General features: G+C 41.8%; 1 protein-coding gene across 2 annotated transcripts in view; it reads right to left on the bottom strand.

Annotated features, from left to right (window-relative positions):
* MTMR7 (myotubularin related protein 7) overlaps positions 1 to 23,623 on the bottom strand; it is an 80,425-nt gene that overhangs the window by 6,763 nt on the left and 50,039 nt on the right. For both annotated transcript variants that reach the window (XM_074951335.1, XM_074951336.1), the window contains 6 exons: positions 22,244 to 22,376; positions 12,149 to 12,258; positions 8,921 to 9,046; positions 8,247 to 8,296; positions 3,054 to 3,254; positions 1,340 to 1,480 (listed from right to left, as the gene is read on the bottom strand). In XM_074951335.1, coding sequence (XP_074807436.1) covers positions 1,340 to 1,480; positions 3,054 to 3,254; positions 8,247 to 8,296; positions 8,921 to 9,046; positions 12,149 to 12,258; positions 22,244 to 22,376 — 761 coding nt within the window. The remainder of the gene's footprint in view (positions 1 to 1,339; positions 1,481 to 3,053; positions 3,255 to 8,246; positions 8,297 to 8,920; positions 9,047 to 12,148; positions 12,259 to 22,243; positions 22,377 to 23,623) is intronic.

The following is a 23,623-nucleotide window of genomic DNA, read 5'->3' as shown; positions in this document are numbered from 1 at the left end:
TCTCTGGTAATATGTGGCCAGCACCTGACTGTCTACGTAAGTAGCTCAGCAGACAGATTAAGTAACAGACTTGAATTCAGCTGTCTAGCCAAAGGGCTGGCAGAGCTATTCTAGGTAGGGTGACCAGAGGGCAAGTGTGAAAAATCAGGACAGGGGCTGGGGTAATCGGTGCCTATATAAGAAAAAGCCTCCAAAATCAGGACTGTCCCTATAAAATCGGGACATCTGGTCACCCTAGTTCTATGAGATTTTTACCTAGTATTCGGTGGTTTCTTTTTTCTTTGCCAAACAACCTATGTTAATTTAGTAATGTCCCCCCCCCGACCCTATATTCATTAACACAAAAGGCCCAATCCTGCAAACCTTTACTCAAAGTAGTCTGATTAAAATTAATGGAATTTCTCACATGAGTAAGTGTCTGCAGTATCAGGCCCCTATTTTGTAAAGCTCTTTTGCAAATATCGTTGTACCTAAAGGGACACCGACAGATTACAATGAGAGTTTTTAGTTAAACTGGTTTTTTAAACCTGGGTTACAAATGTGACCTAGAGTGTTAAACCTGAAAGAATACTAACATTAATTAATTATTAATCATTTAGGTTGTTAGTTTACATTTTAACATATCCCGTAGCTTGGAATATGAAACTAACTATGTAGTTGTACTTCTAATACTTTCAATCAATCACTTTCACTTCTCTTGTATTAGCAGCAAAACAGACTGTTATTTGAAAAAACAACAGTAACATTTTGGATTATATTAGGCTCTGTAGACACTTGTACACACGTAAAAAATATGTGAGGCCTAAATTACCCTCCCAGTATTACCCAGAATTTAGCAGCAACGTTGGACAGAGTATTGAATTTGCTTATTTATGAAGTACTTGTTTGAACAAGTGTGAGTGAGACCCTACCATCTTTCTGAAACCACTTGTTTCACCTGTGATGCTGACTGACCCAGGAAGTCAAAGATTCATCACAAAATCTGATATGGCAGAAATCTAGTACCCACAGACTAGACTAGAATTCAAAGAGCCATCTCCCCGTGGAACAAGTGCCTATGCATGTAATAAGTACACACAACGATCACTGCAGTCTTACTCACAAGCTTCTTTTGTAGCCAATCCAATGCTGTGACACAGTGCAGAGGCCCTGTCTGAGTATTGGCAGGCAGGGAGTTTACTCACTGTAGCTAGCACTGAATTTACCATGCTATCTGAATTTACCACTGTAGAATAAAATATACAGTACAAGATTAAGTTCTGAGATGTGCAGTTTTGTTCTAATACACCCCACTAGTAAAATGCACAGTGCAGTGGCAACAACAAGTGAAGTCACCTACTTGTACAAGAAATTGCAGGGAGCTGTCTGTGGGCGCAATGTCCCCTGGGTCTGACTGTGGTCTTCTCTATACAGAGGATTCACGTAATCTGCACGATTCTTCCACAAGTGAGCCCAAAGTGAATATGTTCGTTCTTGAATTCTGAGAAAGGATTTAAAAGAAAAATACATAAACTGCTTTCCAGAGGTGCAGGTATAGCTAGAGACTAGGGAAGACACTTCAGTGCTCTTTGTTAGTCACTAGAATCAGCTTCAGAGCCTCTTAAGAAAATTACACAAATTATAGCTGTAGAATGTAGAGGCCCATTTTCCTTCATTGGACTTTAAAGGTGAAATCCAATGCACCTCTGAAAAGCCAGAGTAACTGGACATGGAATGTATGGGGGTTGAGTAAATAAAACACAGCCTCCATTTCAGGGCCCATGCCAGGGCTTCTATGAGTTTAAACAGCAGCCACTGATTCTTTGTATCAGTTCTGTGTTGTGCTGAGGCCACCTAATTTGTATATTCATGAATCCCTGGGCCTCTCCCACACCTTCTCACTGCCCACCCCTCTTCATGGCCTTGCTGACCTACATGGGCCTGGTGCACAGACACTTCCTGCAGCATGTAATGGGTCAGGCACTCCACTGCGGCTGCTTCTTCAGGGATTAATCCTCCTCCCACAGGCCATAAGTAGACAGAGGACCTTCCACTGGTTCTCCACACCATGGGTGAATTTCAGCCACATGCAAGTGTGCTGACATTTCAAGTTGGCACCAGATTGCTGATCAGCCACAGTGGCACTGTAAGGCAACTCTGCCTTTACAGGAGGAATGGCCAGTTACCAGTGGGGCACCATTCCCTTACAGGCTACAGGAGTTATGCCAAGTTCTACTTTTATCTGTGGGTAGATCACTACAGGTTCTAGGGATCAGCAGTTTGTGCAGATACAATTTGAAACAGTTGTGTGCTGTGTGACCTATGGTGCTAAAAAGCAGCACTGTAGATGTTGTTGCTCAGCCTGGACTCTGAAGCCCAGAAAGGAGGGTGAGCCCTTTCTGACCCCCTTCGGAGGGGTCACAGGTCTTGAACCTGGGTCTTCAGGCCAAAGCCACCCCATGGCAGCTTGCTGATACCAGCAGGGAGTGTGGGCTGGTGGACCCTAGCTCACCATAGGCACTGCCCACAAAGTTCCCAATTGGAGGAGATGTCCAGCCTCTTTGCATGGTTCAGACTCACTATTTAAGCCAAAAGGAGACACAGGAGGTTGTCTGAGCAACTACAGGAATCCTTGGCTGGATGCTACATTGGATTCTGCCTTCTTTCCTGACTCCTGCCTTCCCATCCTGCTCCTAGGTCTTGTACTCCTGCCTTGCTCCAAGTCCCTGCTCCTATGCCCCAGCCGGGACAGCCACTTGAGCCTTGGCATACTCCTCAGTGTGATTGTTCCCATCCCAGAGTTATGTATGTATGAGAAATCCATTTCCCCTCCTAGGGTTGAATCTTCAAGTTTCCCCAGAGCCAGATTCCTCTCTGTCCCACCCACTCTTTTTGGGTAAAGAACACTACATTACAGAAGCTCAACTTTTTTTTGTTGAAGACAAAGGCAGGCAAGAATTGTACATTGCTTCACTTTGTGGCATACAAATTTATATAGACATTTTAATCTTTAATACACACACACTCTGCCAAACCAACATATACCTATGTAGTTTAAGAACAGAAAATCATACTTCAGCTCTCGTCTCTCCTTCTGGCTGTTACACAGGAAGTTACCAAACTGGCAGGAATAGATATGATGTTGTATGTGGATCAAAAATCTTTCATTGAACTCAAAGGCACAGGGAAACTGTTCCATTAGCTGCCAAACGCACTCGATGAACTGATCAATAACTGGGGATATCTCTTTTGGATCTCCATCTAAATTGCCATACCTAAAATAATGCAAGATATTACCATTATAACCTGAAATCCAATAGGAATCCTTTATGAAAACCAGAGCACTACGTGGTTGAAAAAAAATACTTTGTGAGAGAGAGTTGAGTCATGGGTTTGATGGTGAATTTTTAGTCACATCACAAAATCAGGCAGGTTTGGAAACCTCTGTTCACAGAACAGAAGGAGCGTGGTGCTTGCCAGTCAGGAACAGAGCACACAGGAGAAGCTCTGTGGGAAAACTTCCAGAGTCCCCTGCTGTTTTATACCTGGTACTGGTGTGCGCTGCAAGTCTCTCACTTCCATGAACACCCTTAGTCTATGTACTATTAATTAGCACATCTCCAGGACAACCTTTGCTAAAAGACTTTTATGGTGCCCCCCCACCCAACCCCCCAATCGTAATTTAAGGCTGCCCTCTGTTGGTGGAATTCCTTGGGGAGAGCATCCTGGGGCACAGTTACATTCTGTTGTGTTAGCAGGTGTGCTTTGAACCGCTTCTCTATATAGAATTAAGTTTATTGGTACTGTTCACACTGGATTACCTCAATTAAGAGGGGACTGAAAATATGTAATGCATACAGTTGAGGCAATATGCTGTATGTTTGACCTTGACTTGTAAAAGAGGACGTATCTTTACTTGTTTATTCTGTATATAGTATATATAGGCCAATGGAGTAGGAAACCATAAAAATAATTTCTTCTAAATTAGAACCTGCCATTACTTAAGTGCTCAAAGAGGTATAACAGTATCATTAAGGAGATCACAGTTATCAATGGTGATTGTATGCCTACAATCTACGTATGTAGAAATTATTATTAAATATGTTGTACAATGTCATTTTAACCACTGAAACTCCTGCTGGAATCTTATAAAACTTTATTCCAGTAAAAATCACCTCAAATTATTGAATGTTATTTAATAACTCTCACAGTAGCTCAGCCTATAGAGAAATTAAGTAATATGACAATGAACCTTCAGCATAACTTTTGCACTTTGAATGTTTTTCTAAGGACTTGACTTAACCCACAAAACCAGGGAACTGTAGACATATGTCCACATTATGTACAAAAAGCCTGCAAATTATTTAATTAGCAAAAAGACAGTTGAGATTTGGACGCAAAATACAACTTGTCACATCAGTACATTGTTTTATATTTCCTTTACTTGAAGTATCTTTTGTTTTAATTTGATGAAATATTTGCCTATAGACTAGGAAAGGAGGACCCAATGCAGGAAAGACGGACTCCAGACAAACCAAAATGGAACCAGATTGCTGGCATGTACATTTAAAAAGATTGTAGAGGGATTTTTAAACAAGGGCTGGGAGAAAGCCGACAGGTATGTAGGAGCACATGGTTCAGACAGAGACATCCCTACGAGAAGATCTATTAATGGGGATTTTCTCTATTCTAGCAAGGAGGAGAAGATAGAAGTTAATAAAGCACAGGTAGGAACTGAAGAGAAACAGTCAAATGAAAAAGAGTCCCATTCAATTGTATCACATAATGGCAAACAACTAAAAAGTGACACATGCTAGAAGTCTAAATACTAAGATGGGTAAACTTAAGTGCCTGGTATTAAATGAGGATTTTGATATAATAGGCAACACAGAAACTTGATGGCATGATGATAATCAATAGGACACAGTGATACCAGGGTACCAAATATATATGAATGACAGAGTAGGTCAGAGTAGGTGGGGAAGTGGCACTAGAGATAAAAGAAAGCATAGAGCCAAATAGAGCAAAAAAAACTTACATGAATCAAACTGTACCATAGAATCTCTATGGATAGAAATTTCATGATTGAATAATAAGAGTGTAGCAGTAGGAATATACTACCAACCACCTGACTAGGATCATGGTGGTGACTATGAAATGCTCTGGGAAATTAGAGAGACGATAAAAATAGAAAACTCAATAATAATGGGGGATTTCAACTGTCCTCATATTGGCTAAATATTTGTCACCTCAGGATGGGATGCAGAGATAAGGTTTCTAGACACCATAAATGATTGCTTCTTGGAGCAGCTAGTCCTGGAATGCACGAGGGGAGAGGTAGTTCTTTGATTTAATCTTAAGTGAAGCACAGGATCTGATGCAAGAGGTGAATACAGCTGAACCACTTGGGAATAATGATCATTATAACTAAATTTAACATCCTTGTGAGGGGTGGAGAGGTGGGAGGAAACACCAAAGAAGCTCACCACAGCAGCATTTAATTTCAGAAAAGGGAACGACACAAAAATGAGGAAGCTAGTTAAACAGAAATTAAAAGGTATAGTCCCAAAAGTGAAATGCCTGCAAGCCGCATGGAAACTTTTAAAAAACACCATAATAGAGGCTCAAATTAAATGGATACCCCAAATTAGAAAAACATAGTAAAAGGACCAAAAAAGTGCCACCATAGCTAAACCACAAAGTAAAAGAATCTGTCAGGGGCCAAAAGGCATCCTTTAAAAATTGGAATTTAAATCCTACTGAGGAAAATAGAAAGGAGCATACACTCTAGCAAGTCAAATTAAAAAGTATAATTAGGTGGGCCAAAAAAGAATTTGAAGAGCAACTAGCAAAAGATTCAAAACCTAACAGCAAAAAAAAAAAAAGTTAAGTACATGAGGAGCAGGAAGCCTACCAAACAATCTGTGGGGCCACTGGATGATCAAAGTGCTTAAGGAGCACTCCAGGAAGATAAAGCCATTGCAGAGAAGTTAAATGAATTCTTTATATCGGTCTTCACTGCAGATGATGTGAGGGAGATGCCCACACCAGAGCCATTCTTTTTAGGTGACAAGTCTGAGGAATTGTCCCAGATTGAGGTTCCAATAGAGGAGGTTTTGGAACAAACTGATAAACTAAACAGTAATAAGTCACCAGAACCAGATGGTATTTACCCAAGAGTTCTATAGGAACTCAAATATGAAATTGCAGAACTACTAAGTATGGTATGTAACCTATCACTTAAAGGAGCTTCTGTGCCAGATGACTGAAGGACAGCTAATGTGATGCTGATTTTTAAAGAAGTCTTCAGAGATGATCCTGCTAATTACAGGCTGGTAAGCCCAACTTCAGTACCAGGCAAGCTGGTTGAAACTATAGTAAAGAATACAATTATCTCACACATAGATGAACACGATTTGTTGGGGAAGAGTCAACATGGCTTTTGTAAAGGGAAATCATGCCTCAATCTATTAGAATTCTTTGAACAGGGTCAAGAAACATGTGGACAAGGGTGATCCAGCAAATATAGTGTACTTGGACTTTAGAAAGCCTTTAACAAGGTCCTACACCAAAAGGCTCTAAAGCAAAGTAAGCAATCATGAGATAAGAAGGAAGGTCCTCTCAAGGATCAGAAATTGGTTAAAAGATAGGAAAGGAAGGGCAGGAATAAGTGGTCAGTTTTCACAATGGAAAGTGGTAAATAGTGGTATCTGCCAGGAATCTGTACGGGAACCAGTGCTGTTCAACATATTCATACGGCAAAACGGGTAAACAGTGAGGTGACAAAATTTGTAGGTGATACAAAATTACTCAAGATAGTCTGCTTGGGGGTTAACTAAGAGTTAGAAAAGGATTCCACAAAACTGAGTCACTGGGCAACAAAATGGCAGATGAAATTCAATATTGATAAATGTTAAAGTAATACACACTGGAAAACATAATCCCAACTATACATACAAAATGATAGGATCTAAATTAGCTGTTACCACTCAAGAAAGAGATCTTGGAGTCATTGTGGATAGTTCTCTGAAAACATCTGCTCAATGTGCAGCGGCAGTCACAAAAGCTAACAAAATGTTAGGAACCATTAGTGGATGGATGGATGGATGGATAAATAAGAATTGGAGGAGGACAACAAAAATGATTAAGGGTATGGAACAGCTTCCCTATAAGGAGAGATTAAAAGGACTGGGACTTTTCAGCTTGGAAAAGAGACAACTAAGGGGGGATTTGACATAGATCTATAAAATTATGAATGGTGTGGAGAAAGTGAATAAGGAAGTGTTATTTGTACCTTCACATAACACAAGAACCAGGAGTCACTCAATGAAATTAATAGGCAGCCGGTTTAAAGCAAACAAAAGAAAATACTTCACACAATGCACAGTCAACCTGTGGAACTCATTGCCAGGGGAATATTGTGAAGGGCAAAACTATAACAGGATTAAAAAAAGAATTAGATAAATTCATGGAGGATAGATCCAACAACGGCTATTAGCCAAGATGATCACTGATGCAACCCCATGCTCTGGGTGTCTTTAGGACGTGACTGCCAGCAGCTGGGAGCGGACAACAGGAGATGGATCACTTGATGATTACCTGTTCTATTCATTCCCTCTGAAGCACCTGGCATTGGCCACCATCGGAAGACAGGATACTGGGCTAGATGGACCATTGGTCTGACCCAGTGTGGCCGTTCTTATGATATTTGGAGGCATAAAACAATTTGTAGAATCAGTACATTTTATATTCCCTTTACCTGAAGTATGTTTTGCTTTAATTTGACAGAATATTTGCCTATAGACTGAGTAGGTCTCAGATCACAGATCCTTGATGTCAACTGCACTTAAGCACATGCCTAAAGTTAAGTGCTGTCCTGAGTAGGGATGCTTTCCTGATCTGGGCCTTAATTCTGCATGAGTGAAATCCTGTCTCCTATTGAAGTCAATGACAGAACTCCCATTGACTTCAATAGAAATTTCTCTCCAAAATGAATGCTTCAGTGGTAAAAGTAAGCATGAGACAAGCATCCAATATACTCAATAGTAAACAATGGGGAAAGAATGGTAAGAAAATAATATTTCTATTTTATTTTCCAACTGTCTATAATAAATAATGAAAAAAGTTATGAGGAATAACTTGAGGGCATCATGTTCATTTACTTTCTCATTGCCATTTGAAAATAAAATTAAAATAGCATCAGAAGAGAGCTGACCTTCCCTTATGAAAAAAGTGTACATAGAAAACAAACCTGAGATTACCCTTACCTGTGATTAAATTTGTGCCCAAAGGAAACCCAATCTTTTTCAATTAATACCTAAAATGAGCAAAAGTGCACTTAAGTGTCACGTCATGGAATCAAGATTAATTTTTAGAACAAGCAAAAGAATGATGGAAATGAGCACTGCTGTATTTTAACAAAGCTTGATTCAGAATGACCGCCTATCATTTTTTATTAAACTGTACAAGCCTTGCAAACCTATCTTTGCAGGAATGACGATAAGGTTGGTAAACATTCATGCATACTCTGCCAGAGCCAATTTGTACATCGGTCCCCTTGTTGAAAAGGAACAGATTTCAAACATGGTTTCCCCAAACCGACCCCCCTGGTTTGCACCCAATTTTGATAGGCAAAACTTTGGTGCCTATCTTTGAAAATTTTATCCTAAATATAAACTGATGCCCCCGGGACAGTTTCTTTATCATGGTTCAAAAAGCAAAGACAGACTGCACTTGATGGAACCAAATGTTTGATGTTAATTTGGATAATTTGGCTTCAATAATCTGAACCACTTTGGGTTTTTTTAAACTTTCTACTTAAGAAAAAAGACATTTTTAAGGAAAAGGTTATTTTCTCTACACACAGAAAGAACATTAGTGTTAATACTGTGCACATGATGTAACAGAACATTTACATCCACTGTAAAATACGCTTGCTTACCATAAATCCCTTCATAGTTCTGTAAAATGGATCTAATAGAAGGCTTGCTACAGAGCAAACCTGAGCTGTTCTGTCCCAACCATCTGAGCAATGAACCAGAACACTCACGCCTTCCTCTGCCACAGCCTAAAAATACAGAAAGATTCATAGAAGTAGTAAATAAGGTTATGGCAATGGGTAACAGTAGAGATGCACGCTGGTCCAGTGGTTTAGGGTAGTAGCCTAGCACTTGGAAGGCCTGGGTTCAGGTCTTCGCTCTGCTACAGATTTCCTGCCGAGGCCCAGGTCCTCAAAAGCCTAACTCCTACTGATTTCAAAAGAGCCTCTCTGTGCCACAGTTTCCCTATCTATAAAATGGGGATAGCAAGTCTTCCCTACCTGAGAAGTATATTGTGAGGGTAATTGCATGAAAGAATGTGAGGTGCTCAGATACCATGGTAACAGTGGATATGTAAGCACTGAGGTATCTAGACCGATAAAAGTAGTATCTCCATCTGAAAAATAGCTTCCTCAGTTCAAGGAGCTTACTGAACACAAGAGTATCAGACTCCAAAGCATGTAGGGAAACTTCAGGGGAACCCTGTGTTTGGGATACATGTCAATATTCGATATGCAAGATTTGAAGTCTATAATTCTGTAATCTTAATTTACATTATTAGGAAGAGAGCTGTTTCATGCATAGTATAAGCGATGCATACAAGGAAGGGGTTATGTTTAGTAAATCTGGGAGATCCTTTTGGGGAAGTTAGAACTCATTGTGGATTAAAAGGATTTATTTTAAATAAGACTTTTGCCTTTTTTTTGTTTCTTTATGATTTGTAAAGAAAGCTGTACTTAAATCTCAATGGGGAAAAATAAAATGAGTTAAGAAAGATAGTACCTAGAAAAATAAACTCTAGAAAACTTCAAATCGAAGTGGAACAATGACTAATAATTAATCACCAATGTTTATTTTAGGAGGCAGATAATTCCACCAGAATGGATCCATTTGGGCAAAATACCAATATTTAACAATTGGCAATGGTAAAAATCTGGATACTAGAGACTAGCCAGAAATAGAGCAAAAATTCCAAGTAGATTTTACCCAGGAACCAAAATTATACAAGTAGATCTGCATTCCAGAACAAAGAGAAACAGGAAGACGGTGGGCACATATGCAACAAAAATAAAGAAGATTTGCAGACATTACTTAAACTTGCCACTGGGGGAAAGATGGCAACTGCTGAGGTCAGTGAGTGAAATCCTGGCAGCAGTGGAATCAATGGCAAAATGCCAATTGACTTCAGTGGGGTCAAGATTTCACCTAATGAATTCTGCTGTAGATAGACGAACACGTATATCTAGCCTGCACCTGGGATAAAACAGACAGTTACAGCTACATATGGGAAAGGTAGAAGCAAGGCAAGAAAGAGAACTCTGATAGTTACAGAGTGTCAGCAAAAACATGAGAGTGGGCACGTCATTTTAAAAAAATAGTCATGTAAACACTTATATACTAATTACCACTGTAAGAGCCAAAAGGAGAAAGCTAGAGTGTCTGACATTGGGAAGACCTGCAAGTAGCTGACATTTCAGAAACATAAGGTGTATGCGATTATCAAAGGGATGGCATAATTCCTATTCACTATACAAACGATAGGCAGGGGAATAGCAGTAACCATAACAGATATCATGGACTAACAAAATAAAATTTCTGAGGAGAATACCATGAAGTAGAACTGCTCTAGGCAGAAACACCAGGTCTTTACAATAAAATACACTAGTTGGGAGAGTAATAGCAGGCTCAAAAGTAGAACAGTGATGGTAAATGCAAAATACTGGGATAAACAATTTCTCAGTACCATAAACAACTGCTTCTTGGGACAAATAGGTAAGTATGAAGAAAAGGGGCTTCTCTTGAATTAGATATTGGTAACAGAGAGATAAGATGGGTGAGGTAATATTTTTTATTGGACCACCTTCTGTTGGTGAGAGAGAGACAAGCTTTCGAACTCACAGAGATCTTCTTCAGGATTGGGAAACTTACTTAAGAGTGTCACAGCTAAATACAAAATGGAACAGATTGTTTAGTTAAACACTGGGAGCTTAAATTCATAACTTTGCTAGACACTAAAAATCATGGACTGAATAGAGAAACTGGATTTATGGCTTATTACAACGGTCTATAACCCACTAACAATGCTACCCCCCCCCAGCTGCTTTCCCCACTCCCACAAGCCTTCTGCCCTATGACTGGAGGAGTGTTAACAGGCCACTTATCTTGAATGGTTCCTTGAAATATGTGTTAACTACTTATGCTAAATCATCTGTTCCACCTTGTTTTTAGTTGTGACACTCTGGCCAGGTCTACACTACACACTGATTCAGTATAACTATGTCACTCAGGGGTGTGAAAAATCCACACCATGAGTGAGGTAGTTATACTGACCTTAACCCCCGTGTAGACAGCTCTCCCACCGACATAACTACCGCCTCTTGCAGAGGTGGAGGTTTTAAGCCGACAGGAGAGCTCTCTCCCGTCAGCTTAGAACATCTTCACCAGAAGTGCTAAGCAGCTGGGTCGATGGAAATTTGTACTGTAAACCTGCCCTCTGAGTAAGTTTCCCAGACCTGAAGAAGAGCTCTGTGTAAGCTTGATAGCTTGGCTCTCTCTCACCAACAGAAGTTGGTCCAATAAAAGATATTACCTCACCCACCTTGTCTGTCTAATATCCTGGGACCGACATGGTCACAACACCGCATACCTTGGTAACACACAGGAGTTCATTCAGGCAATAAATGAAGTTGAGCCATTAAATAAGTGGGACCAGAGTATAATTAAGTTTGACATGTGTGCACAGGGACAATCATACCTTGAGGTAGTGCTGCAACACTTAACCTGCAACAAGGGGAACTTAAGGAGAAACAGGTTTAGTAACTGTCTGCAGGGAAAAGTTAGGAAATTAAGATATACAGCATTGGGTAGTAGAGGCTGCACTGCAATTCAGGCAAATAGCACACAAGAATAGAGGGAAATAAAACACTAATTTACAAGCAAAGTGTCCAAATGACAACTTTTGCCACACTAAAAATTGTCTCTTCTCGCATCACAGAAACATTACACATTTAGGGCCAGATTATTTTCTAGTGTAACTTCATCTAAGTCAATGGAATTTCACCGGCAGAGACTCTGGCCCTCAGTTTTCTGCATCAGGTCAATCAATTTTGATTTAGTTTTATATAATTTACCTTTGCAATGAAGATGCCCGCATCCATGATGGCTTTGATGTGTTTTAGCCAGCCAGAATTCTCCAGGCCCCAGAGGAAGTCACTCATAGAAGGGGACTTCAGCTCACAAACTGCAAAGTAAGCCACATTTTTAACGCACAACATAACATTTTAACTCATAGGTTCCGACTGACTGTTCAACCTAAGAATTGATATGTTTGCAGATTCTCTGGTTAAAATAGTTTCTGAAATGGAAAGATTACTTTTAAGTATATATAAGGTTCTATACAGTATGTATGAAAGCATAAATTAAAGGGACAGCATTGGGTGAAATTTGGCCTCAAAAAAAGTTGTTGAAAAAAAGGAAGGTTTTACAAAACTTGTAAGAGAAATGCTTCTTTTAAAAGATTCCCAAGCAGTACTTCGGAATTTTATATAAATATTTCTTCCATGGTGCAGGTTTTCCATAAGCATAACCATTTTAACAGTAGTAATTAAATCCATTACTGTGGGGAAGGATGATCCTGTTATTAATTATCAGAATCTGGAGTCAAGAGGGTTGTGTTTTTTTCCCCAACTTCGCCACAGATTTCATGTGTGACTTTGGCCAAGTCCTGCAGGACAAAATTTTCAAAAGTGGCCATTAAGTTGGGCACAAAGAAATTAAGCCAGCCATTGAAGCTGTTGGCCTTAATCTCACTGTGTCTCAATTTCCCCATCTGTAAGAAGGTTCTGAGGATTAACTCAATAATACTGTGAAAAAAATTTGAGCTCCTCAGATAGAAGGTCCTAAAGAAGTTAAATAATATTGAAAATAAATGTATTAGGAAGTCTAAATCCCACACTCTAATGCTCTAATCAGCTGTTAGGCAGGTAAATGGCCATTTTATTCATATATGTGCTGGGCTAAGCATCCAAGGGTGACATTCAGAAGCCCTGTATACAGCAAAAATATTTGATGTTTATCTGGATATCCTGCAAATGGACAGGGTGAATAAAATCCATTCTCTTGGTTGCCTGCAGGCTCCAAGGCACCTCCAGTGATATGTAGGGGCCCCTTTTCATCCACTATAGCCAGAGATATTGCCCACTGCACCAATCCATTCAGAACAATTTTTCCTCTCACAAAGAATTGATACTGTTTGTTAGGAGCCCACATATTATTCCAAAAGTTATTTTCTTGGTATATGTTAGTGGAGGTGCAGACAAGTGTTCTCCTAGAATTGTCTGAGGTGTTCTGGACAAGCCAAGTGGAAAAGGTCTGAGAGGGAATCCCAACAGCCACCATCTCAGCAAGAGTCTAATTTGAAATTACAACATCATTTAGCTTGACTACCCTGGGTGAAGATTTCTCATGTAGTTTTTTTTGTATTATTTGTATTACTGTAGCACCTAGGAGCCCTAGCTGTGGACAAGGACCGCATGGTGCCCAGCACTGGACAAACACAAAATAAAAAGATGGCCCATGCCTCAAAGAGTTTACTATCTCTATTAATTATTTCCCTTTAATTTTGAAATAACACACAATTCACACAACATTCAAAGCAGATAGCAAATATCAGGGAGGAGAGTTACCCAGCTCATCTTTCCAACGTTGGTGGCTTTAACAGGATGTCAAAATCCCAAATGTGAATGCTAACTCAATTTGTAGATATACACAATGAGAACTTATGTACCTAACATGGGATTCAGATGTTCTGCTAAACCATCTGTGAGTGAAAATTGGACATGCTATATTACATGAAAATTCATCCCTTGAAATCTTATATGCTACACATAAATTACTATAACATTTATATATTTTCATCTCTATAAAATGTCTGAATTTTTTTTAGAGTCTGTATGATAGAGATAGTTTCATCCCATTGTAGTTAAGTGTGTGTCTTCATTCTCCCTCTCTCTCTTTTTAACTATTCCAAAATTAGTAACACTGGCAAAAAAAATAATCAAAAAATAAAAAAGCACCTCGCTCTCATCTGAAATCTGGTATGTGGTCTCAATCCAGTAGAAACCCTTCTTTAAAAGGGCAATAAAATTCTGTGTCAGCCATTATAAAGTTTCATGTGCCATATCCATCACAGACATAAGACCATGCAACTCCGGTGACTTGGGTACAGCTGCATCAATGAATTTGATCCTAAGAAATAAACTCCCATTTTCTTCAGTGTAGCTAGAAATTCACTCTATAAGTGAAATTCAGAGTTAGTGCACACCAGGTCTCAATTTTGGACTTTTTTAACCCTTTTCCATTCTAAGGCACATTAGCCTAACGTGTATTATATAAAGCATTGCAATCTTTGAACATACAGGTTCTCACGGAAGTTTATTTTACAAGTCATTTTTGAAAGGCTTAAAAGAACAAAACAAAACAAAAAAAACCCACCCTGAGTAACAGTATTGAAAGCAAACAGTCTTTCAAATGATTAATGCTCCTGTGCAGATGGAAGCATCAGCAATTAGACGTTGAATTTTAATTGAAGCTGCTGACTCTGTTTGCAAAAGCCCAGGGTAAAGCTGAAATACTACTTTGCTCATTCCTGGTACGAAATCAGAATCAATATTTACGTACCATTTTACTGAGCAAAGTCCATTTTGTCCTAAATTAGAGACATATGCCACATATTTTAAGTGATGCTGGCTACTGATCTGTAGTTTAATACTAAATTCAACTAATGCTGAATTCAGTTATTAGGCAAAACATACATGAAGACACAAAAATATCTGTGTATCAGCAGAAAAGGAATCAATACATTTGAACTATAGAAGGCTCTGCAGCTATTTCATAAGGAGAAGGGTATGGGGCAGAGCTGACTTTACGCACAGGAAAATCAAGGAGCCACTTGGGGCAGTACACTGTATGGAAACTCAGCAACTCACAAGCTGCCCTTATTTCTCTCCCCACTAACTGTACTGGAGGGGGAGAAGAAACAGCATACTGTCAGATCTATAGTGCCCACCAGCAATAGCACCAGATGGGGAGGCAACTGCCAGATTAATTTTCCCATTTCCAGCAGCAAATCCTATAGCTGGCCTTTGCTCAGTTGGTGGAAGGGTTAAAGCAGTGGTCACCAACTGGTCGATCGCGATCAACTGGTCGCAGCTCCCTGCCTGCCCTGGCCGCACACTGCTCCCAGAAGCGGCCAGCTCGGTCCCAGAGGTAGGGTTTCCCTCCACGTGCTGCTCCTGCCTGCAAACACCGCCCCTGCAGCTCTCATTGGCCAGGAATGGGGAGCTGTGGCCAATGGGAGCTGCGGGGGCAGTGCTTGCAGAGAGGGGCAGAGCATGGAGCGATGTGACCCCCGCTTGCCTCCATTGGCCCCTTCTGGGAGCAGCGTGGGGCTGGGGTAGGCAGGGAGCCTGCCTTAGCAGCAGCCACGCTGCACCACCAATCAGGAGCAGCCAGAGGTAAGTGCCTGGCAGGAGGCCGCACCCCAAACACCAGCCCAGAGCCCCCTCCTGGAGCAAGCACCCCTCACCCCCTCCTGCACCTCAACCCCCTGCCTCAGGTTCAGCCCAGAGCCTCTTCCACAATGCAAACCCCTCGGCCCCAGCCCAGAGCCCGCACCCCCCCCTGAACCCCAACCGCCTACCCCAGCCCAGTGAAAGTGAGTGAGGGTGGGGGAGAGCGAGCAACAGAGAGATGGGGGGATGGAGTGAGTGGGGCGGGGCTTTGGGGAAGGGGCAGGGTAGATTCTGGGTTACCCTTAAATTCAAAAAGAGATCTTGGGTGTAAAAAGGTTGGAGACCACTGGGTTAAAGTCTGTGGGCCAAACCCTGCAGTGCTTACCGAAGCAGAACTCTCAATGAAGTCCGAAGACTGTAGGTTTTGTTTCTATCTAAGCAACTGATGTTCTGAATATTAATAGAAGAGAAGTCCCTATTCACTATTTTTGTTGTTCAAATACAGACAAAAAGCATGCTGTGCATCATCTAAATGTAAAGATCATAACGGATCAAATTCTGGTTGCCACCTGGAAACTAAACTCACCCAGTGAGGAATACAAATATGCTACCAAATCAATGTTAATGGGCCCCTGAATCTTGGCTGTAGGGTGACCAGATAGCAAGTGTGAAAAATTGGGACCGGGGCTGGAGGTAATAGGTGCCTATATAAGAAAAAGCCCTGAATATCGAGACTGTCCCTATAAAATTGGGATATCTGGTTCCCCTACTTGGCTGAGACCAGCCCTACAAACAGCTCCCTTGTGCATTCTTTCGTGCTTAGCACAGGAATGATTTGGCACAGGGTTGTTCATAGGGGCTATTGCCTGGTCACAGTGACCACAAATGTGTACACACATAAGGGTGTGGACCACACTGCCTGACCCTTTGGCCATGCCCTGTTATGTCCTTCCAGACATATGAGGAGCAATCTCCCTGCAGCTTTTCACAGGAGGCAGGATACGGTCAGCCAACTTCTGCCCAGCACTCCCAAAGTTGGCTGTGGATCTTCTGAGGTGAGTATGTGGAGCACTGGCCAGAATTTGGCCCTTCGTTAATATAATTCAGTACATTAAACATTACTTTTTTATTCATCTGGATAACAATTCAGTGAAAGTTTATTGTCCTTAAAATTAGAGCTAAATCCTGTTGGGGGGTGGGGGAGGGTAAAGCAAAATGGAGAAAAACTGAGGAAGGATAATTAGGGTGTGGGGTGGCGCAACAGATGTGCTCCTCCACAGAATGAAGAAGAAAAGTGGCTGTAATCATTGTTCCAGAGTTCATGTATTTCTCTCTACTGCACATATATCACCGCTATGTTCCAGCACAAAGAGCCACTGCAGTGCTCAGCCCCTTTGCAAGCTGGCTTCCCCATGCAATGGATGAGCAGTTCATCCACTGTTTGGGTTCTCCCATGGGTGAACAGAGGGACAGGATTTTCCCTTAGTCATTAAGTGTGTAACCCAGTATTACAGTTAAATTCTCTCACACTAATTAGCGAAGAATGAGCTGGTTGAAAAATGGGAAATTCTGACGTTTTGAAATTTGTTTTCATTCTGAATCGGGACAAAAAGACAAAATTTCAAAACTTCTCCTGGAATGGAAATTCTGAAAAATTTTTGATTCGCAATCATCAAGTTATTTTGATAATATCAAATGGTTTCATTTTGATGAGTAAATCTTAATACAAATTATATATAATATTAAATACATGCATCAATATACAATAAAGTCAAAATGAAATTATATCAATTGATAAAGCCAAAAATAAATATTTTTACTTTAATCAAAACAAAATTGAAATGAACTGTTTTGACATTTTCCCATAGAAAATTTCTTCTTCACAATTGACATGTACCTGTGAAACGTTTCAGTCCCAAAGAAACTAGATTTTCCGATGGAAAACTGTTCTGTCAAAAAAAATTCAGCTAGCTCTATCAGGGAATTTATCTGCGCTCCATCATAGAAAAGCCATCTGCAACCTTCACAATCCTAGACTCATGAACCAATTCTCCTCTTGCTCCATCTTAACTCCATTGATGTCAATGGAATTATAGTACAGTAACTCCTCGCTTAACGTTGTAGTTATGTTCCTGAAAAATGCTACTTTAAGCGAAACGATGTTAAGTGAATCCAATTTCCCCATAAGAATTAATGTAAATGGGGGTGGACACGTTCCAGGGAAATTTTTTTTGCCAGGCAAAAGACATTATATACATATACAGTATATGTTTTAAATAATTTTAAACAAACAATTTAATATTGTACTCACCAATGATGATTGTGAAGCTTGGTTGAGGCAGGGGCATAGAGGAGTTCAGGCAGGGGGGCTTGCCCCATTCCACCCGCCTGGCACTCCTGCCAGGGAGCAGGGTTAGGGGCTTGCCCACTCCCTGGCTGGAACGCCAGGTGGGCGGAGTGGGGCGAGCCAAACAACCTTGTAACGGAACATTGCACGACTTTAAACATGTATGTTTGCTAATAGATCAGCAACCTAATAACAAAACAACTTTAGCCAGGACAACTGTAAGTGAGGAGTTACTGTACCCCTATTTTATGCCAGTGGGAAATCAGAAACAGGTGCTCTGTGTCTCCGTATCTTCTTCTCTACACTGCCCACTTAAAACCACCAGCAGCACATGGTGAACTGAAATCACTTTCGATCAGCATCCACAGTTTACTCTTTTAAAAGATATCTATGTTCCCTGAAATGCTCCACAATGTCTCACACTCCGCAGACAGTTTGTGTGTTAATATCTAAATATTTGCTTGAAAGTAAGAAAAACAAACATTTACATTGTAGATTGGACTGGGTTAAGCTAAATACACATTGATACAAAGGTTTAAAACTAGTATTAAATGTATATTAATATTATTTGTCTCCTTTTGAATCAGAGTTACTTTTTGTGAACAGTTTAGGTAAGACCTATTGAAAAAGGCCAACAAGAGAAGCAGATGATGGCATGCTACTGTAACTAGGAGAAGAGAGAGGCTCCAGAGTACATCTTTGTATATTATAAAACATCTTCAACTGTTTTAAAATTGATTTCCTGACTCTTAAACCAGACTTAACTTGTCCTCATGAGCTAAAAGCCATAAGACTCAGTAAAAGATTCAATATAATGGTGAAAAGAAAAGGAGTACTTGTGGCACCTTAGAGACTAACCAATTTATTTGAGCATAAGCTTTCGTGAGCTACAGCTCACTTCATCGTGTAGCTCACGAAAGCTTATGCTCAAATAAATTGGTTAGTCTCTAAGGTGCCACAAGTACTCCTTTTCTTTTTGCGAATACAGACTAACATGGCTGTTACTCTGAAACCTGTCAATATAATGGTGATGTGCTTAAATATTTTGGTACCTGTAATCATGGCCTGGGCTCTCAAACTTCTAATTTTTATCAATCTTTCCAGGTTTACAGATGGGACATTATAAGAAAAAAAGGCTGCTTCAACACACTGTCTTCTTTAAAATAGATGCTGAGATGCTTAGTTCCCAAACTGTGTGAGATGTTAAGACCATAGATACATAATAAATAAATGATGTTGCTTGATAGGGGTTTTGGGCATGGTCCCATCTGATGAACTTTTGCATCATTTTAGAGCCAAAGCACATTAGTATCCCACGCAGCTTGGTGTTTTTTTACCACATTATCTTTGATGGACTTGCGCTGAACAAATACAAGGACAGGTTTCTTCACTTGGCATTACTTCTAGCCAAACAATACATTACCATTAACTGGAAATCCACTGCGCCCTAATCCTAAAACTCTTAGATTAAGGAACTTAATAATAATACCCCACAGAGAAGCTGATGTATTGTATGAAAATAAATTGCCTTGCAGACATTGGATTAACCAGCAAACCCATTTAGGGCCGAGTTTACATGGGTGCATAATTGGGGAGACGTATGCAAGGAGACTCTCCCCCGAATCAGACAGCATGTTTAACAGGCCAGGAAAGCCTACAGTTCCTCCAAACTCCCCTGAGATGTACTGTGTCCAAACTGGGTGGTGGTGGTGCGGGGGGGGGGGGGTGTCATGGCCTCCCCACCACTCTGTATCAGTCTACAAACTGAGACTGGTATGCAGCAGGGTCTATGCTGCACCATAGAAAGGAGAGCAATTGTGACTGCACTCCCCATTAAAAGTGGACAGCCCAGGGAGTTTTTCTTACCTTTGCATCTGGCCAGGAGGCTGTGATTTTCTTTCAGATGCAGATCTCACTACCATGATTCATGCTTCTGTCATTTCACTATGATATTAAGGCAATATTGCGGCAAAACCTACTCTAGAGGTTTTAGCTAACTGATTAGCTGAAGATTCAGGTGCGGTCTGTAATTCACACAACACATATGCTACTGCAATAGTTAATTCTAGAGTTTAATATCTTAGGCCCTGTCTACACCTGGAAGTTTCTGCGCAGTAAAGAAACTTTCTGCGGTGTAACTCCCAAGGTGCACACACTGTCAAGCCACTTAGTGCACAGAAACTGCGCAGTTGCAGTGCTGTAAAAAAAACACCCCAATGAGAGGCGTACAGCTTTCTGAGCCGGGACTACAGCACCGCGGTGCCAATGTAGACACCCTGGTCAATTACAGCGCTGCGATTGGCCTCCAGGAGGTGTCCACAATGCCTGTTTTCGCCTCTGTGGTCATCGGTTTGAACTCTACTGCCCTGCCCTCAGGTGATCAACTGTCATCCCCACCCCATAAATTCCTTTGTAATTTTGAAAGTCCCCTTCCTGTTTGCTCAGTGACGTGTCCAGGTGGCCATGCCTGCTCCACGCACTAAGCGATCCCCCGCTTGGAGCAATGCCAAGCTGCAGGACCTCATCAGCATTTGGGGAGAGGAGACTGTGCAGTCCCAGCTGCGCTCCAGCCGTAGGAATTATGATACCTACGGGCAGATTTCATGATGCATGACTGAAAGGGCACATGACCAGGACACACTGCAGTGTGAAGGAGCTGTGGAACGCCTACCACAAGGCACGGGAGGCAAACTGCCACTCCGGTGCTGAGTCCACGAGCTCCCGGTTCTACAAAGAGCTGGACGCGATATTTGGCAGCGACCCCACTTCCACTGCAAAGGCCACTGTGGATACTTAGGTGGTTTGTGGGCCAGTCGAAAGTGGACTGAGCCAGGAGGAGGAAATCTTGGATGAGGATGTGGAGAGGGAGGGGGACCCAGAGGCAGGGGATGACTCGGAGGCCAGAGATGCATGCAACCAGGAGCTGTTTTCTACCCCGGAGGAGGCTAACCAGTCACAGCTGTTCAATCTTGGAGAAGCGCAAACAGGAGAGGAGGCCACTAGTAAGTGGATTTGATTTTGGGAATTGCTGAAGTGAGTTGTTGGGGGCAGGAGGGTTGCAGAAAGCAGGCTTGTCTCCCACCACATGCCTAGTCTGAGTGCTGGAACAGGCTGTTGATTGACTCCCTCACTTCACAGGAATCTCCCTCAGAGATCTCCAGGAAACTCTCGTGGAGATACTGGGCAATCCGCTGCCACAGGTTCTTCGGCAGAGCTGGTTTGTTTCTTGCCCCATTAACGGTAACTTTCCCACGTCACTGTGCCGTCACGGGGAGGGGGGACAACGACACACAGACCATTGCTGCACACAGGCGAGCCACATAGGGACAAGGGCGGAAGCCGCAGTCTTGGAAAAGACCCTCCCTTGATTCCCTGCTCACCCTCAGCAGCAAAGTGTGGGGACAGGAATGATTATCAGGCACCCCGCCTACAGTGCTGGCTCTCCCCAAGAGCCACGTGCCCAGTGTATGGCAGGGTCCAGGTCACCATTTTGTGGGTCTTGTGGCTCATGTGTACTTGCCTGGGGCCAGCCAGTTAGTGAGAGGTGTGAGAGTATTGGCTGTGTTTTAAACCACTGAATCAGTGTCCTCTGTGTTGCAAACAACACTGCTTCTGTAAAATGTTGCATTTAAAAACTTCACAGAGATTACCTTGGGAGCCCAGCCTCCCTCTTTGTTATTGGCAGCTGAACAGCTGCGCAGAATTAGAAAGCGGCCAAGAAGAACTAAGGAGGACTTTCTGCGTGATGTTATGATGCACTCTGCCACCGACAAACAGGAATTGAAGGAGAGGCAGGACAGTGAGAAGAGGGACCGAAAGGAGAATGCGGTGCGCCAGAATGAAGCCACGGAGCGGCTCTTAAAAGTTGTGGAACGCCAGGCAGCCACACTCCAGGAGATACTAGCTCTTCAAACCAAGCAGCTCCGCGCCCACCCTCCCCTGCAGCCGCTGTCGCAAAACTCTTTCCCATGCTCCCCCCAGACACTGCCAACACACTCTTATCAACCTCCTGGCTCCAGTCTGTACCCATGGCATTCCACTTCTCCCCCCTCAATTCAAACTGTTGGTTTTTTTTAAACAGCCAAGTTATAAACCACAAAAGAAAAATAATATTGGTGAAATATCACTTAAAGTAAAACACTGTTGTAATCAAGAGAACATTCTTCTCTGGATGATGATATTTGGCACAAGTGTTTTAGCAAACAGGGAGATATACACCGTACAATATCAATAGGCCTGATTCTCCTCTCTCACCTGTTTTACAAGTGAAATACAACTGACTTCGAAGAAAATTACTCTGGATTTACACCTGCATGACAGAAGAATTAGGCCACCTCTCTGTATATCGATATCAAGAAAAGTTTTACCTTCTAGCATTTTTTGCAGACTACTCCTCATGACATGGATGTTCTCAATACCAATGAACTGAAACTTGATGTTGGAGTAATTGTCTTCATTCTCATATCCTTTCCCTGCTGCTCTGTTTGCCATTGCATTGAGCTGCAAAGGTAAAAAAAAAAAAAAAAACACTGGGTGAGAGCAGGAAACAGGTCATGCTCAAAAGACAACTCTCAGTCTACTGCAGTGAAGAAAGAAAAAGGGATTAATTAAGCTGTTATTTAAAAATTCAAAGCTTGTAACTGAATATTCTCATCTCCCTTGTGTATTCTAGTAGCTTTACCTTTTTTAGAAGGGTGCTTCAACTCTTAAAGCAGTGGTGGGAAACCTGCGGCCCATCAGGGTAATCCGCTGGCGGGCCGCAAGACAGTTTGTTTACATTGACCATCCGCAGGCGCAGTCACCCACAGCTCCCAGTGGCCGCGGTTCGCCATTCCCAGACAATGGGAGCTGCAGGAAACGGCGGGGCCACAGGGACATGCTGGCCGCCACTTCCCCCAGCTCCCATTGTCTGGGAACAGCGAATCATGGCTACTGGGAGTTGCGGGCAGCCGTGCCTGTGGTTGGTCAATGTAAACAAACTGTCTCGCGGCCCACCAGCAGATTACCCTGACGGGCTGCAGGTTGCCCACCACTGCCTTAAAGGTTTTTATTCAATCACTCGTAAGTGGACAAAAAGAAAAGGAGTACTTGTGGCACCTTAGAGACTAACAAATTTATTTGAGCACAAGCTTTCGTGAGCTACAGCTCACTTCATCGGAGGCATTCAGTAGAAAATACAGTGGGGAGATTTATATACATAGAGAAAATGAAACAATGGGTGTTACCATACGCACTGTAACGAGAGTGATCACTTCAGGTGAGCTATTACCAGCAGGAGAGCGGGGGGGGAAAACCTTTTGTGGTGATAATCAAGGTGGGCCATTTCCAGCAGTTGACAAGAACGTCTGAGGAACAGTGGGGGTGGGTGGGGGAATAAACATGGGGAAATAGTTTTACTTTGTGTAATGACCCATCCACTCCCAGTCTCTATTCATGCCTAAGCTAATTGTATCCAGTTTGCAAATTAATTCCAATTCAGCAGTTTCTCGTTGGAGTCTGTTTTTGAAGTTTTTTTGTTGAAGAATTGCAACTTTTAGGTCTGTAATCGAGTGACCAGAGAGATTGAAGTGTTCTCCAACTGGTTTTTGAATGTTATAATTCTTGACGTCTGATTTGTGTCCATTTATTCTTTTACGTAGAGATTGTCCAGTTTGACCAATGTACATGGCAGAGGGGCATTGCTGGCACATGATGGCATATATCACATTGGTAGATGTGCCGATGAACGAGCCTCTGATAGTGTGGCT

This window comes from Natator depressus, chromosome 4 (assembly GCF_965152275.1).
Source record: "Natator depressus isolate rNatDep1 chromosome 4, rNatDep2.hap1, whole genome shotgun sequence".
In the NCBI taxonomy this organism is placed as follows: domain Eukaryota; kingdom Metazoa; phylum Chordata; order Testudines; family Cheloniidae; genus Natator; species Natator depressus.
The sequence above is the reverse complement of the archived record's forward strand: the minus strand, read 5'-3'. Positions and strand labels throughout refer to the sequence as shown.